At 39.0% G+C, this 16,662-nt stretch overlaps 1 protein-coding gene across 4 annotated transcripts in view; it reads right to left on the bottom strand.

Annotated features, from left to right (window-relative positions):
- Nucleotides 1-1,046: 1,046 nt before the first annotated feature.
- KLF12 (Kruppel like factor 12) overlaps nucleotides 1,047-16,662 on the bottom strand; it is a 368,523-nt gene continuing 352,907 nt past the window's right edge. For all 4 annotated transcript variants that reach the window (XM_019529799.1, XM_019529801.1, XM_019529802.1 and 1 more), the window contains one exon: nucleotides 1,047-7,079. In XM_019529799.1, coding sequence (XP_019385344.1) covers nucleotides 6,898-7,079 — 182 coding nt within the window. In that variant the 3' untranslated portion in view covers nucleotides 1,047-6,897. The remainder of the gene's footprint in view (nucleotides 7,080-16,662) is intronic.

The raw sequence follows: 16,662 nt of genomic DNA, 5'->3' as shown, positions 1-16,662 counted from the left end.
GTTTGCAAGTATCAGTCTTGCCTCTGGCTTCTTATTAAAAAATGCTCTAGGCTTCCACCCACATATCAGAAAAAGGAAAAAAGAAGACCAACCCCTTCCCCCCAGCGTGACCATTTTTTGTCCACTGTTGAAATATTTCAACCAGTTTTCTGGTGATTCTAAACATGTCAAAAAAGAGTCGTTATGCAAGGGGTCAAAATGGGAGTCATAAGAAATGCACGAAATCTAAATTTCAAGAGTTCAAAGTCAATGGAGAAAGTCTTCAAAGGTATTTGCATTGCAGAACAATACATCATATTGTTTTTTTTCTAGAAACAGTGGCTAGGGTAACAGTGAAGCTTATTGCTGTTTTCCAGATTAATACACTAGAGAATACCCTGAATGCCTGGATGACTCACAGGCAAATCAGATTTAACTTAAGTGGGGAACCCCCAACACATTGCTTAGCAATGACCTTCACTTATTCCCACTTAGAACTGACAAACAAGTGAGTCACTTGTAAATTAAGATTCAGTTTTTTTCCCCCCAATGTGAACGACTATATCAGAGAAAATGACAAAAACTCTAGCACAATATCTTGGAAAGTGAAACGATAAATGGCACTTTGTGTTTGGTTCTATGTTGCATTACTGTAGTCCAAGTGTAATTCTATTTTTTGTCTTATTGATAACAGAATCCTATAAGGACTGAATTGAAGTTATTGCTGTGTAAAAGTATAGGAACATCCCAACAGGTTCTAATGGTTATGAGCAGGCACTTTCAGTTTCTGTTTCTTTTTCATGGATTTTATGTTATCCTTTTTGCAATCATATGTGCATTCTAATGCCAGAACAAACCATCCAATAGCACTTTGTTTTGCAGACACGCAACTTTTTTTAAAAGACTAAATTCCCCTGGAATCAGCAAAAAGTTACCACCTGCTTTAGCTCTGCAAAGTTTTGATCAAAATATATTTTAGCTGGGGGAATATAAGAACAAATTAAATGAAATGAATCTGTTGCTACTGTATCTGTAGTACACCTCAGTCATCGCACACAGAGAAAATCCTTTATAGTAGTTTTGTTTTATTTTCTTCAGATTAAGGCATTTTGAGTTTTGACTAATTCAGTTCCCAAGGACTCAAAATGACTTTACTGCATCTGACACCACTATTAATAAACCAGGATGAGTGGCCACTCCATTTTGCACAGACAGAACATGCTCTAACAAAACGGAACAGTTTCGTTCCTTACAAGGCATTATCTGAGCAGGTTTTTTTGGATGAAAACTAAAAGATTTGTTTTTAAAATGTACTTCATTTAAACTATTTACAACCTGTGAAAAATTGTGAGTTTGAAAATACTTTCCCACTATCACATATATTACAGAATATTTAAACCGTTACAAGTACAGTAAAATACCTTTGTTCTATTTTGTTTTTAAAGATGCAGTATCCTTATAGTTGGTTTCATACTAAAAATTGAATTACTACTGAAATTGATTAGATTTTTACATATTTAACAGTACCAATGGGCATGATTTGCTAAGCATACATTGCACAGTTACTGTTACTCTATAATGAAACTGTGAAAATATAACAGTTTTAAATTTTTTTATGTACATCTTCATTATAAAACACAGGCAAAGGCATGATACAGTAATACACATTGGTTTCTTAATAATGTGATATTTTCTTTTACAATATAATAATTTCCAATTCCAATTCTCTGTATTATTAAATCATTGTTAAATTTTTGTGTCTGGGCACACATGTGATGAGGCATATCAACACGTGTAAATGTACGTATGCAGGTATGTATATATGAGCATGTCAGAGTGGGGAGGAATAGCTGTGTGGTAGCTAACTCTGTGGAAGACACACTCTACTAATTGACCTCTTTTAAAAAAAACCCCCAAATAACAAAAAGTTAATGGGATATTAATAGTAGCAAATATATTCACATTTTGAGGCACCCACTCTCAATAAAGCAGCAGAAGAATATTTCCATTAAAGAGCATTTATTATCAGAAGATATGTTTATAAATGACAACTAGGGGTACATTTTCAATGCAGCTAATAGAAAATGAGCCTTATGGCTGTTGTTATTCTCATTTCTACTCCTAGGAGGTGGCCCAGCTATTTGTCCAAGATCCACAAAGTGAATTTACCCCAAATTCCAATATCACTGATACCATTTTAATACTGTTAATTTTGTTAAACATTATTTGAGCTAAGAATCTTTTATATACATGTTAGTCTAAATCTATTTAACTGTGTAAGTATAATAAATAAAGTATAGAATAAGGAGTACTGCATCTTCATCCCCTGTATAAACTGCTACGACAATGCGCTGATTTCAAAGTGCTGCATCATATGGGTGTTTAAAAAAATCTTTATTTCAAATAAAACATCTGCTCATTATATTTTCATATACTGTTTTCTACGGGGCCTTTCTGACCAGACCAACATCCTTGTAAAGTCACTTGAAGTCTGGTGCTTCACAGCATTAGCTGCACATCTAAGCTGCAATGCCTACAGTTAACTTCCTATCTCCCGTTTATTCAAATTTAAGAGCATAAATCTTTGCTTCACTGAAAGAATGGGATGGTGCCTATTTGTATTTTTCAGCTGTTTATGTGAGTCATATCTGTGCTATATAAAGATGAGACCACATACTTCTGCCTGCTGGTTACAATGCAATCTTTCCACATAGAAAAATCTGTGGTTATATTCATAATGCAAAGGTTATTAAGGGAAATACTGGAGGGATTCTCAGTTCTTTGCATAATTCTGAAAGGTTGCAGGTAGGTCTGTATCAAAGCCATTGACCTGAGATCACTCCTAAAAACTGTGTAAGCTGGGGCCTAGATCTGAACACTATGGGCTAGCTTTTTCTCTTTACAAAATAACTTCTTAAATGGTTTCAGAAGAACAAAAGAGCATTAAAGAAAATGACCTAACTTAACATACTGGGCTGAATTCTAAGCATTCATACACCTGAAGCTCTTCAGTAACTTCAGTGGTGCCTGCAAGTCCAACAGTAGACTGTAGTTATCAGTGGCTATGTACACACATTCAAATGATTTAGTAGAATTCTCCCGTGTGCATTTTCCTAGTAGAAAATGTATCCCAACAGAATTTTTAATGCTGAGGCCCTGAAGAGGAGAGACCTTGCAGTGTGGATGCTGCTCAGCCAAGGGCCCCTGTGCACACATCTCAGCATGCTCTGCAGGCTCCCTCAGTCTGCCCAGAGACAGATGGTAGAAATGCATAAGGCAGCCCTAACTGACTGCCCCAAACTGCTCTGGCTCAGCCCATGTATGCCTGCAGCACAATGAAGGGATTGTGAAAGAGGCATATTCTGCTCTCTGCTTGGCTGGAGCAGTAAAATCCAGTCCAAGTGACACACAGTCTCCTGGGGAGGAGGGAAGGACAGAAGCAAAGCACCCTGAGACGCTGAAGGACCTTGCTGTGGCTTCTCTCAGAAAGGAATGTAAACAGGCATTTGCTTTCCCAGGAGAAACCCTCCTGGGGTGATTTAACCCTGATTGTTCCTGGGTTACTTTTCTCTCAGAGTAACCAGTTTTGCTCTGGGAGAAAAATCCTGAACATGTGTACTGGGAAGGCAGTGACTCTCCCAGTAGAAACCAAATGTCTGTACATGGCCTGTATATGCTGTCTAAATGCAATAATAACATGAAAAGCTCTTTCAGTGTGTGCTGTAAACATTGAGCCTAAGTATTCTCTCTGAGGACTGTTTCAAAGGGGATTGTCAGAAATCTTCAGTATATAACTCTTTGTCTCTGACTGATAAGTTTTATACATGTGTGTCTTCTTTGATTTTAATGGTTTTACCCTTGTTTTAAACTGGTAGAGTAGAACCAGATCCTCTTTCCAATATTTGCTGCAGTATTTCTAATATATAAATGTGTAGGCAACTGGATGAGAGAAAAGATGAAAGCCCTCACTGCCATTCCTGAAACTTACCCAGACTTTCCCAACTGTCTTCTTTTGGTGAAGTAAACTTAAAAATGGAAAATGCTGTAATTTGTAAAGGGGATGCTGTAGGCATCAAGTAAAATGAGCCCAGAGTAAATTCTGCATTTTTATGCTTTGCTACTAAGACCTGACTAATTTCCCATTATAATATTCTTGAGTATTAAAGATAATCTCATACTTTAATTTGTGCTTGTATGCTTTTAGATTTTCAGATGACTGGTGTCTTTAAAAGGACAATTGTGATTTCTATACAGGTAATTCCCACAAATAATGTGCAAACCCTACGGATGACATCTGATCTTTAAATGAGAACTGTTGCTAAAATCTCAGTTTTGCAGCTGGATGACATCACAACAGCTCAATCCACAGAAGTGTGTCCCAAACTGTGGGATATGTCCCGCTTTGGGTGTGAAAGGTTCCAGGGTGAGTATGTGCAAATTACATTGCCAACTGGCAGTATCCTTCTGCTTTAACCACTTTCACACCTTCCTACTTCAGCTGCCATCACCCCTTCCCCTGCCATTGACTACTACTGGTAAAGGAAATGCGTGGTGGGGGAAATCTGTAGTGGCTGCTGAGGAAGTGGGGCATGACTGTAATGCCTGATTTCACTATGGTACAGCACAAGCTCACCAGATTTGGTAAATGCAACCTTATGGAAACCTCTTAGCTTGTGATGTAGGATATAGCTTTTACTCTCAATATTATCTGCACTGCTTGTTATGAGAAAGCTAGGTACTAAAATGTTGTTTTTGTCATGGATTTTGGTGACCTTCCTGATATAAGAATAGGACAAGGGAATGAGAAGTGAAAGAGGCAGTTAGACACTGGTAGTAAATACTTTTCCTTGGTTGTGGAGTTTGTCACTCAGTTGGGAAGCTGGTGTTTTAACACGCCTGCAGTCCTTGATTTAAAGGGCTGTTCAACTGTTCCCTACCAGGGGAATATTTAAAAATGTGTTTAGGGATGATCAAATTGTGGGCCTGCTGGGTATTTATATAAAAGCGTCTCCATAAATAATCGTCTTCCATTAACTGTCATTGTTTTAGTGTTTGCAATCACAGCTTATCCAGTGTTTGCTAGCTTTTCTTAAAAATAATTTTGGTTTAGAATCCCCTTAACATGACACCCTGAACCAGAAGTTAATTCAGATTGGGCAAACATTTAAAAATGAACATGTGGCATTGTGAGTTTAATCTGTACAGTTCCTGGAACTGAGTATTCATAATTAAATGTATTGCAAAAGCTCTTTATGTATATAACTTTTCTCTCTAAACTATAAAAAGTCACCAAATACAAAATCTCACCAATCCTCTTGTAACATTTAGCTGAATAAGCAGATCCTTATGAAGAAGGAGGAAAAATACTGTTCCATTTTAAAGAAAAACTGTTGGCTAAGAATTCCTCCGTTGACCATATAATTTAACTAATACCAATTGGTTCACAATTATTGGGCTGGATGGGAATGATAAGCAATCTGCTTTCATTTAAACAAAGGAGGTTTGGGTTGAAAATCTCTGCAGAGGTAGGCACTGGAGCCCGTAGGAACAGCTGTTTATGTTGCACTGAAGGGCAAGCTCATGCCTCTTTATTTTCTACCTCCAAAGGAGGAAACTAGTACACTACAGATCATCTTCTTGATGGCACATCCTCTCTGTTTATTCATCCACTGACCCATCAGCAATAAAGGCTTACCCACTCCTGTATCTAAAACACCTTTTCAACCACAAAGCAGCTGTTATATTAGACAGAAATTGATATATTTAACTGCGGTACCTGGCAGATCAAAAATATCAAAAAGACTAACATAAGCTGTCAACACAAGAGATCTAATGTCTTATTTTTGTACAGCCCCCTTAGTGGTATGAAGGTTGAGTTTTGCAAGACTCCAGTATGTTATTGTCTTGAAAGCCATTTTATTCATTATTGCTTTTCTCTGCCATTGTAATGCTTCTATGTTTTGTTTCATTTGTACATTCGATTGTATTTTGTGGACAGTTATGCCACGGTGCCAGCATGTATAAATTTGTTTCACTAATTCCTTAATAAAACACTAGGATATAGGACAGGTGGATTCCTGTGACAGAAAACTGCACTTTGAAAACAGAAAAGGTAAGCAGGCTCTTTTTATACAAACCAGAAAATAGTACTAAACAAGTCTATAGTAGAGCACAGTTACTTATATTGTACTTGACCTGAAATGCTGCTGCACCCATTTGTTTTACAGACCACAAAAAAAGAGAAAAACAAGGAAAGGAAAGGAAAGGAAAGGAAAGGAAAGGAAATGTTTGGTGTCTTTCCGGGCATAATGATAAACTGTAGTAAAATATTTAAATGCCACCATCATTATTGCAAAAGTCTGCTTAAGTGCCCCTTCACTTCAGACAGTGGAACCTCTCCAACACAATCTTCTTGTCTACTCTCAAGCTGCTGTTCTGTAGCAGAGATGAGGTGTATTTTCTATACGGATTAGGCAGTACTCAAAGAAGGGGGAAAGGATGGGATAATAATGAAGACTTGCTCTCATCATCAGTTTGTGGTATCTGATCTTCAAACCAGCAGTAATTCTCAAGGATAAAATGTCCAACAGCTGAGAAAATGTACAGGCTATAAACATTATTCAAGGACACAGCATGGAAAATAATGCCCATTCTTGCAGCATTTAGCTTGCTATCTCCCAGGATACTGTGATGACATTTGTGGGGGAGGTAGGCGGGTAGCCATGCTGGGGATGGGAATGGGTTTTAATTTCAGATGGAAAGGAGAAGAGTGGCACTTCTTTTCCTGCTTTTTTTTTTTTTAATTATTCTGGACATCTTGGAATGCCCTTTGTAACACTGTAGAAGGGGATTCAGCCCTGCTGAATTCATTGTAGTTAAGAGACCCAGCTCTTATATTCTGTTGACAAGTAGCACTTCTCAAACCAGCATGTGCCTCCGGCGATGTAGCGCCAAGTGATCTGATCGGGAAAAGCTGCGGTCACAGTCTGCACACTTGAATGGCTTCACTCCTGTGTGTTTGCGGTAATGCCTCGTCAGTTCATCTGAGCGAGCAAACTTCCAGGTGCAACCTTCCCAGGTACATTTGTATGGTTTTTCACCTGGGATAGACAAAAAAAAAGAAAGGAATAGGTTGTGACTTTCTACTGTGTTGTTCACAGTTAGTCCACATTCCCTGGTTTCTCCCAACTTCCCCCTACCCAGGGGTATTTTCAAGTGAAATTAGAAAACTGACCTTTTCTGATTCTGCTGAATAGAAGAAAAGGCTTTTTTTGCATCCAGATTTTTCAGTCCTATGGTATTTACATGACTAAAAGTATCAACAGGATTAAGGTGATGACACTGATCTTACCTTGTTGTGAGGATTATTAGTTAATGTTTGTGAACCAATCCCAGGACAAAGACTATCATGTAAGCATTATCTTTTTTTGTAATGCATGTATAGTACAAACTATCACTTTTGTTAGTTTGCACTACGTCATTCCACACTTGCTCCCAAAATGGAAGACATTTTTCAGCAACCATGCTAAAGTGACTTTAGCAACTGGTAGAGGGAAGTCTCACATAAGAAAGGCTTCAGCATCTTTGCACACAGTGTAACAGGACATTTGCTAGCACTTTGCTAAGTTCCATAACCTAGAATTATGAAAAAAACTTTAGAAGGTCAATCTGCGATCCCTTTTTCTTCTTGACTGTGCAAGTTCATTTCCAATGAGATGTATTTTTTACACGTAAGTTAACAGACTTAGAGTGTGATTTTCAAGAATGACCAGTCTTAGGTTTAGTACTGCTTCCACTGAAGCCGACAGTAAAACTCCAGTTTATTTAGAGGGGAGCACTGCTAGATCAACCCCACCTGTTCTGGAAACTCCCAGCATTGGTTTTATTTTTTTTACTGTAAGAAGGTAAAATATACTGTGTTCTACCAGTTCTCTGTAACACAGTGCAACACCAGTAAAACATTTCAAAACATTTGGATTTTACGTATTTACAAACATTTTTATCTGACGAAACCTCATTCCCACAACCCTTTTTAAACCTGAATTTCCCTGGTTTCATCATCATATGAGCACACCTTGGGGACGTCTTAGTTCCAGAACCCTAGCACATACTGAAAACTGAAGAAGGAAGGCAATCTGAGCTATTTTTGTGTACATATTCCAGCAGTGAGCCACATTTGAATTTTTTAAATTACTGGGGACAGGGCAGCTCCATTTCCTAAACCAGCCAGTCACAGCAGGACTATGAGCTCGAAACCATTTTGAGAACAATCATGCCTTCATAAGCAGGGATCCTGGTTTTCTCTAATTTAAAAAATCCCCAATCTTTGCTTTAAAAAAGTAACCTAAACTCCACATTTTTCCATGATCAAAATGAAACTTCACTATATATATTGTGAGAAACAAATAAGAAGTATATGGAGCGGCAAAACAAATATATAGTGTATATATAATGAAAAACAAATATATATAGTGGTATTTCTTTTTGATCATGGAAAAAATGTGAAGTTTAGGTTATTTTTAAAAATAGAAACTAGGGGATTCATAAGGCACCTTTATCCCTCATGTGTCTATTGATGTTTTGTTCAGATTTTGGTCTTGGGAATCCTGAACAGGTTGCAGAATACTACTTCAGTTATGACGAATTGGTACCACATGGGTGCATCTACATGAGATGTTTACTGCACAGTTGCCTAATTAGCTCCGCAGTAAACATCTCAGTGTCTCCATGTGCATCCCTATTAGGGTGCATGAAACTAATAAACTGAAGAGTTTTTTCATGTGCAGCACTGCACACATAGAGACTGACCCAGCTGGGACAATAATTAATGTGGGCGCTGCCTGCTGGCTAGCCCCACAAAGAAGCACCCTCATGCCCCAGCCAGCCCCTCCACAGCACACTGAGCCTGGTTGGAGCAGCCCTGGGTTGGTAGGCTGAGTCCCCAAGACCTTTGTCATCGGGGACTGCTGTGACCTAGCTCAGTGTGCTGTAGTCTGGGTGCACGTACTGATGCAGACACAGCAGCAATAAGCTTCAGAGCAATAAGATCTGGACCTGCTTTGAGCAGGGGGTCAACTAGATAACCTCCTGAGGTCCCTTCCAACCCTAATTTTCTATGATTTTATCTTTCTTATTCCTGCATGTTAATAGGCACAGGTAGGTGTGCCCCACTTGACTTACTCTAGTATACCAGCAGGCCATCAAAATACAATATCACTGAGTCTGTGGTTCAACTACCACTATGCTTCTTATTTGTTTCTCAGTCTTGTCCAGTAATGGTGTAGCTTCTTGTGTGTAAATGAGAGAACGAGGGTGTGTGTGCATGTGTGTGGCCCTCAGAAATGCTGTAATTACAGTTGGAGTTCTGCAAGAGTTTCTTCCAGCAGCAGAACCACTGGAAAAAGGATTCTGATTTTTTAAAATGAAGTTTAAGTATGAAAGTGCTTCGTGTTTTTGATCTAGTTAGGTGGAAAGCAGCTGAAAAAAATCTTAGAGACAGATAATAAGTGGTCATCACTGCCCTTGTCCTTCAAGTAAGCACCTACACTGGGCCTGGGGTAGCACAGGTGCTAAGGCACACAGCTAACCACCCCAGAGATTGTAAGTTTGAGTCCATAGCAGAAGTGCTCATGGGACAGCCTGTCAGAGTCCCATGAACTGGCAAATTCTGCTAAATACCTTGCCACAAGGACACAAAAAAGGAAAGTACAGCAACTCACAAGCAATGTCTCTTCAGAAGTAAACATATACTTTGTTGTGCAAGTTATAATTTCAAAGGGGAAACCCCTCCCCAACTTTTCCCAGTTTAAAAAAATTGTAACCAAGCCTCAGGATTGACATTTCCAGCACACAACGTTATAAAGAATTCATATGCTGCACAGACACACTGGTATAGTTATCAGTAACATTTGAGCTAACTGAGGTTATATCTTGTGCACACCATCTGGGGTATACTGAGAATACATACCAGCCAGGACTCTAAAACTTGTGCTGCTGATGTCAGATGGTGAAATACAACAGTTGCTGTAAAGAAAATCCAGTATTCTGGTTTCAGAAGTGACAAGCTGGATTTGTAAAGACCACAACACAGAGCTGGAAGCAACAGTGAAGACTGGAACTTTGTCTGTCTGTGATTCTCAAATGCACGCAAAATGCTGAATAGTATTTATTGTCCTCTGGATGTTGATGGCATCGGGCTCATGGAATTCTGCAGCTGACATGAGCTGTACGAGCATGAGCTAAATGGCAGATGGCTGACTACGTGTTCTTGCCAATGACAAAGTGCTACAAAATGTACTCAGATTTACCACGGAATAGTTTAACATGCTCTTGCCACAAACAGTTGGTGTGGAGTGCTATACAAAAGTAGCAATATTCCATCTGACTTGGCAGGCTTATGCTAACAGTCTCATCATGTCATATAAATGATTTCTAAGTAGAGCATGTGTTACTCCATCCCTATGCTCCCATCTTCAACATACTGTAAATTGTTTTTCATTCAGATTATCAGAAACGGGTTTTATTCGTTTCTTTGGTTGTAAAGGCTTCCCAAATCAAGTAGGGATACCGTTACTCTAACTATAGTATACCACTAAGGTTTGGATGCTTATCTGAATCATATCCACATCAGGCAATATTTTGGGAAGGCCTTTCCTTTCCCAGCACACAACTCTCCTACGAAAATGGCCATGACTCATTTTTTTCCTTGTAAGAGGTATAACAGGAAGGTTAGGGGGCCTAGCCTTCCATTAGTCCCTCCCATAAAGTCATAATAAAGCAGGTACATGGAAAATGTGGAAGGAGATGGATCTGTGATACACAACAGGAGTTCTCCAACTTCTGCCACCAGCCTCTCACCACCCAGAGTCCTGCTTGCCCAGTTCCTAAAGAGTTTGTGAAGTAACTTGGGCTAATCACATTCTTTCTTACACAACACAAAAAAAATCTGTTGCTTGTTCAAACCAACCAGAGATCCTACATTACTTTCAGTGAAGTGCATGAGCATGATACAAGATTAGACAAACAGATAGGACAGGCAGACAAGAACGAAATGAAAGACACTTTTAAAATGTACATACTCACAACATAAAATAAAAAGCTTAGCTTCAGTAAGGACAAAAGTCTATCTTTTCCTGATTATGTAGATATTATTGTATTAGCTGCTGCCATTATTATTATAACATCACAATCAAGAACACTGTTGATGGGTTATACAAAAAACAGAATAAAACTTGGAAAAAGTTCAAGAGGGACCCTAAGGGCAGGGAATGAGAATCCAATGTCATGATATGAGAGCATGGAAAATGAAGGAGAGAGAGAGGACAAAATAGCAGGGGAGATTTAGAAAACAGAAGTAAATTTCTGCAGAAAGAGGAAAGATCATGCAACAAGGAAGAAAAGCAAAAGTAGAGGATGAAAAATTAAGGAAAAAAATCTAAGACAGTCAGCTGATTCAATGTTTTGACTCCAAGACGGTTTAGGATTTAGAAAAAAATATAACACACTTTCAAATATCTTCCTAGACCTGACCCCTAACTTCCTGCTTTATATTTGGGAACCCTAGTTTTTGCCCTCATAACTGATAAGTAAGAAATATAAATAAAAAGGAAGGTGTCACAGTGACAGCATACTTTAAGTCCTGAAGTGATGTTCTGCAGCATGAATACTGCACACTACAGGAAATTTATATGGAATATATAAGAATTGCTTCAAAGCCTTAAGAGGGTCCAAAACAAATGATGCACGGGAGAACACGGTTCAAATCAGTACTAGGCTTGTCTACATAACACGCTTACTGCAGAGCTGCCCAATTAGCAGTGATTCTGGTTTTCTCTGATAAAAAAAATCCCCAACTTTCGGTTTTAAAAAGTAACCCAAAACCCACATTTTTTCATGATTAAAATGAAACACCACCAGTGTGTGGGTGTGTGTGTGTGTGTGTATGTGGTGTTTCATTTTAATCATGGAAAAGTTTAATTTCACGGTCAGGGTGGCTAGGATCTGGAACCAAGTTCCAAGCCAAGTGGTGTTGGCTCCTACCCTGGAGGTCTTTAGGAGGAGGCTAGAAGAACACCTTGCTGGGGTCGTTTGACCCCAGTACTCTTTCCTGCCATGGCAGGGGGTCAGACTCGATGATCTGCTCAGGTCCCTTCCGACCCTACAACTATTAAACTATTAATCAGAGAAAACCAGGATCCCTGATAATTAGCTCTGCAGTGAAGTCTCCACATCTACACGTCACAGTAAACTCATAAATGCTGCCGTAGATTAGTACTTGTAAATACAAGAACTATCCTGTGACAACATTATTTACTGTGAAGCAATGCAAGTTTAGATGGTAATGGGGCTAGCTGGGGCATGAGAGTACTTCAGTGACGGGGCTGCCTGCTGGCCAGCCCCACACTGAAACACCCTTGTGCCCCAGACAGCCCCTCCGCAGCACGTTGAGCCAGGTTGGAGTAGCCCTGAGCTGACAGGCTGACCCCCTGGACATTGTGCCAACTGGTGCGGCTCCAACCTGGCTCAACATGCTGTGGTTCCAGATGCACGTGAAGATATGGCGCCCGGAGCAATAAACTCCGGCATGATATGTGCTGGAGTTTATTGCTCTGTGCTAACAGCACATGTAGATGCACCCGCTGTTGATCATCTTATACAAAATATCAATTCTGCTATTGTTTGAAAAGGTGAATTAAGATATTTTTGAAGTTTCAGGTATGACTCAATACCAAAGTGGAACTAGTCATTTTTACCATCTATTTATAATGCAGTGTTTTTAAATATATTTTCAAAACATTGTGAGTTGAGTCTAGGTGCTACAGACCAAGCTACTTTAATTATTGTTATTAACTCATTTCCCTACTCCACCCACCTTCCCCTCAGAACAAAACATTAAAAAAAGTACATAACTGTCAGCATGTGCGTAAGTGCCATTACTGTAAGATAAGCATGTAATATTGCTGGGGAAAGGCCACAATTGCTTTCCAGAATGTAGGTTCTACCCTTTCTGTTGCTTAGGTGACTCTGTGCTGTTATTCAATATTCTTTCTTAGATGTTTTCTGGTCTATCAGTTCTTTTCTGTCTAATCTGATTACTTTTATGAGATCAATTAACCAAGAAAACTGCTCTCTCACTTGGTTACTCCAACATTCACCGACACTCATTTATGCGATTGGGATTTTTTTATACTTTATAAACAGGGTACAGGGCCATGTACTGCAGGGGAGAAGCAGGCCCAATTTCTATGTCATGAGAACTTCACTGTGCAACGTTAGTATGATGCCCCTTTGGCCAACTGGAACTGCCACAAGGGATGCAAGATACTTCAAAAGGAGGGGGCAAGAAATTCTTTAATAGGCAACTGTGGAATAACATGGCCCTCAGGGGATTTTTTTTCGGAACTTCAGGCCATCAGTAGTTGACTCATGTGCTTTAGTGGAAAGGTTTTATTATTGTAATTAAGGATATTCTACTTACTAGCTGAAGTTTCTAACCTCTTTTTTGCATCTTATGAATATCTTGAAATTGGTAATATCCTGTGGCAACAAGTTCCATAGAATATTCCCATTATGGGGAAAGATAAAACCCTCAAAAATCAAATGTTAAGCATGTTGCCTTCAGTGTAACTGAATTTCCTTTGATCTTTTGCTCAGTGGCAGGATATGCAGGCATGCATGAATAAACTTCTGTATTTTAGCTATTTTTCCATGTACAGCTTTCATGCCCCATCTTTTTTGTTTTCTCTTTAAGCTAAAGAGTCCTAATCTGTTTCATTTTCTGTTTGCATGGTAATCTTATCATAACTTCAGTCAGTATCAATCCCTTTCTGTGGACCCTTCCTAGATTAGTAGCCTAGTTTGGAATACTAATAATACTGTATATTAAAAATAAGTCAGACCAAGCACTACAAAATATGCAACAGGGAGTAGTCTTCATTGGCAGGGAGACAGGCTGTGTCAGCTATAGCAGGTGTTTTTTATCTTTTTGCCTTGCATGACTGTGAAATAGCCAATTCTTTTGGTAAGGAAAATAACAAGAACACATGATAAGTGAGCCCAAATTCTAATTCTTTGCAAACCGCACCTGTAATTGTTTTCAAACTGGAAGCCAAACCTTTTCCTGGGATTTTTTCCATTTTTAACATTAGAGAGGCATTGGTTAAAAAAAAAAAGATATAGCCGTGGCAGCAGGGACCAGAACTCAGATCTCCTAGGAGAGTGCTCCTCGCTTGTTTTTTTTGTGGCTTCAGGAATCTTCTGCCCTTGTTGTTCCACTGGTTCAGCTTCCAGTGATTTATGTGTCTAAATTCCAACCAAGTCTCTTTAGATGTTTATGAAATTTATTCGGATCTGGTCTTACACACACAAATGTAGTGGCAGAACCTGTGCTTGCCCAGTCTGTTATTATCATGGTATTTGCCTAGTTTATCACTGTTACTAAAATCATACCTTGAATCTTTATGCAGTTCTTACTAAGATAATTTCACTAATATTAGTGAGAGCATTCTCTGAGTAAAACCAGAATAAAGATCTAGCCCTTAACCAGCTGAAGGAAAAAAAATATAGTCCTGAAAAAATGCACCTGTACAATTTTGCTGATGTGATTAGTCTTATTGGAGTGAAGGGATCAACTGGTTATGCATGATTATGTCTCCCTCCTCCATGAGAAAGCCTTACAGTTAGTTGCTGGTGTTTAGGAAGTTATTGTGATAGTACATTCTTACATAAAATGTGTGTAATACTTCTATCATTTGGCTGTAGCAAGTAGCTCAACATGAAATTAATCCTGAGTACATTTCACATCAAACCCATAGTAATATTGCTGTAGGGCTGGGAGTCACCAATTGCCAGCTACAAGAGATGACTAATTAGGTTTTGAGTTTCTGCCCAAAAATATGAAGTGGTTGTGCATATTTTGATAAGGAAACTGCCATCTCATAATAGACTCTTGCATAGTCCCAAAGAAAGACGACACATTTTAGGCACTGGTTAAGGCTAAACCAAAGAATTTCATGTGAAGAACTTTATAAAAAATAGTGTAAATATATTTTAAAGTTTTTAATTAGACACCACAAGCACTTCCATCTTCAAAATGCTTTATATATCTATATTTGGAAAGTATTAAAGATTTACAACAAATAAGTAAAATAAGTACTATTATCTTTATTTTGCAGGTAGGGAGACAGAGAACTTAGGGACCAGATTGAATGCCACCTATGAAGTGTCATATTAATGTCATCTCGGTCATCATACCTGTAGCATTAAGTCACAAAAAAGCTGTGAGGGAAAGAGGATACCACACACCTTTTGCATTAACTGTCTTCTGGAAGTTGAGCTGGTGGAATAGAATTGCACTTTAGTTCATAAGTCCATTTATACACCTAATGGGTCGAACAGAATCTGTCTGTAGAAGGGAGTGATGGTAGAAAATACAAATTATGGCTTAAGATAGGGAGAGGCAACCTATGGCCTCTGGGCTGAATCCAGGCCACAAAGCCATTCTATCTGGCTTGTGCAGCCAGGGCTTCTGATACATTTGGCAGCTGGGGGCTTTAGCAGTGTTTTGGTGGGGCAGGTTTCACCTACAAAGTGGTTAGGTGGTGAGGGGCAGCAGAAGGTGTCAGGCAGCCAGGTCAGAAAGGCCTGGACCAAACTTGACCATCCTGGACCAAACCTGACAACTTCAGGCTGATGCTCCTGAAGGGTGATCCCTGGCTTATGGAATTTCTGACTCCCTGCACTGAAATCTCAAGACCTGACTCGCACTCCCTAAACACATTAAAATATCATTGCAGCACTTTATTTCAATACATTTCCAGCAAATGTTTCAAAGACAACTCCGGAATCTATGTTCTCACTTGCTCTGAGAGACTGACTCACTGTATTTCTTCGGTGAAATTACAGTTTGACTTTTGTGTCTCTGTCCTGGTAAAATTTGCAAATACAGGATCTTTCTGGGAAAAATTCACATCAGTTGAGCAAGTCTGGAAAATAACTTGAGTAGAAGCATAGTCTACAGGTGGGCGTATGAGCTCAGGGTTTTCACGCTGACTTACTGTATGCCCTTGGCCTGGTCAGTAGAATACTGTTTCTCTGTGCGAAAGCTAGAGATAAAGCAATTTTCCCAATTCAAAATAATTATAAACCTCACATTTCATGTCAGACAGAATTTCACCATGCTTTTTCAGTTTTGTAATGCTATTATTTACATGTTCTATTACTAATAACAAGTCAAATCATTTTTTCATGTTTTCCCTTGTGTTTGCATTTTCTCTTACCATATTTTCCCTTGTGTATGCTACACTATACTGGCTTACAGATTGGACCTTGCTTCTTGTCATATCCACTTTGCCCTATTCACTTCATAATTACTACCTGTTTAGACTCCTGACATTTCCTTTTCACGGTCCTGTTTTTGTGCTTTCTTTCACACTGCCTCTATTCAGCCAATGGCCTCCTTATCCTATCTATATTCTTACCACACTTTAATTGAAATCCTTCCTAAAACCTTCTTCTGCTATTCACACAAAAGATGTGTCATAATAATTCTGAGATTAATTTTGAATAACAACTCAATAAGTGTTATAATTTCATAGTTGGTAGGGCCTGAAGGGACCTGAGCAGATCATCAAGTCTGACCCCCTGCCATGGCAGGAAAGAGTACTGGGGTCAAACGACCCCAGC

This window comes from Crocodylus porosus, unplaced genomic scaffold, assembly GCF_001723895.1.
Source record: "Crocodylus porosus isolate Cpor-Errol unplaced genomic scaffold, CroPor_comp1, whole genome shotgun sequence".
NCBI lineage: Eukaryota > Metazoa > Chordata > Crocodylia > Crocodylidae > Crocodylus > Crocodylus porosus.
This window is presented reverse-complemented; position numbering and strand designations above follow the sequence as displayed.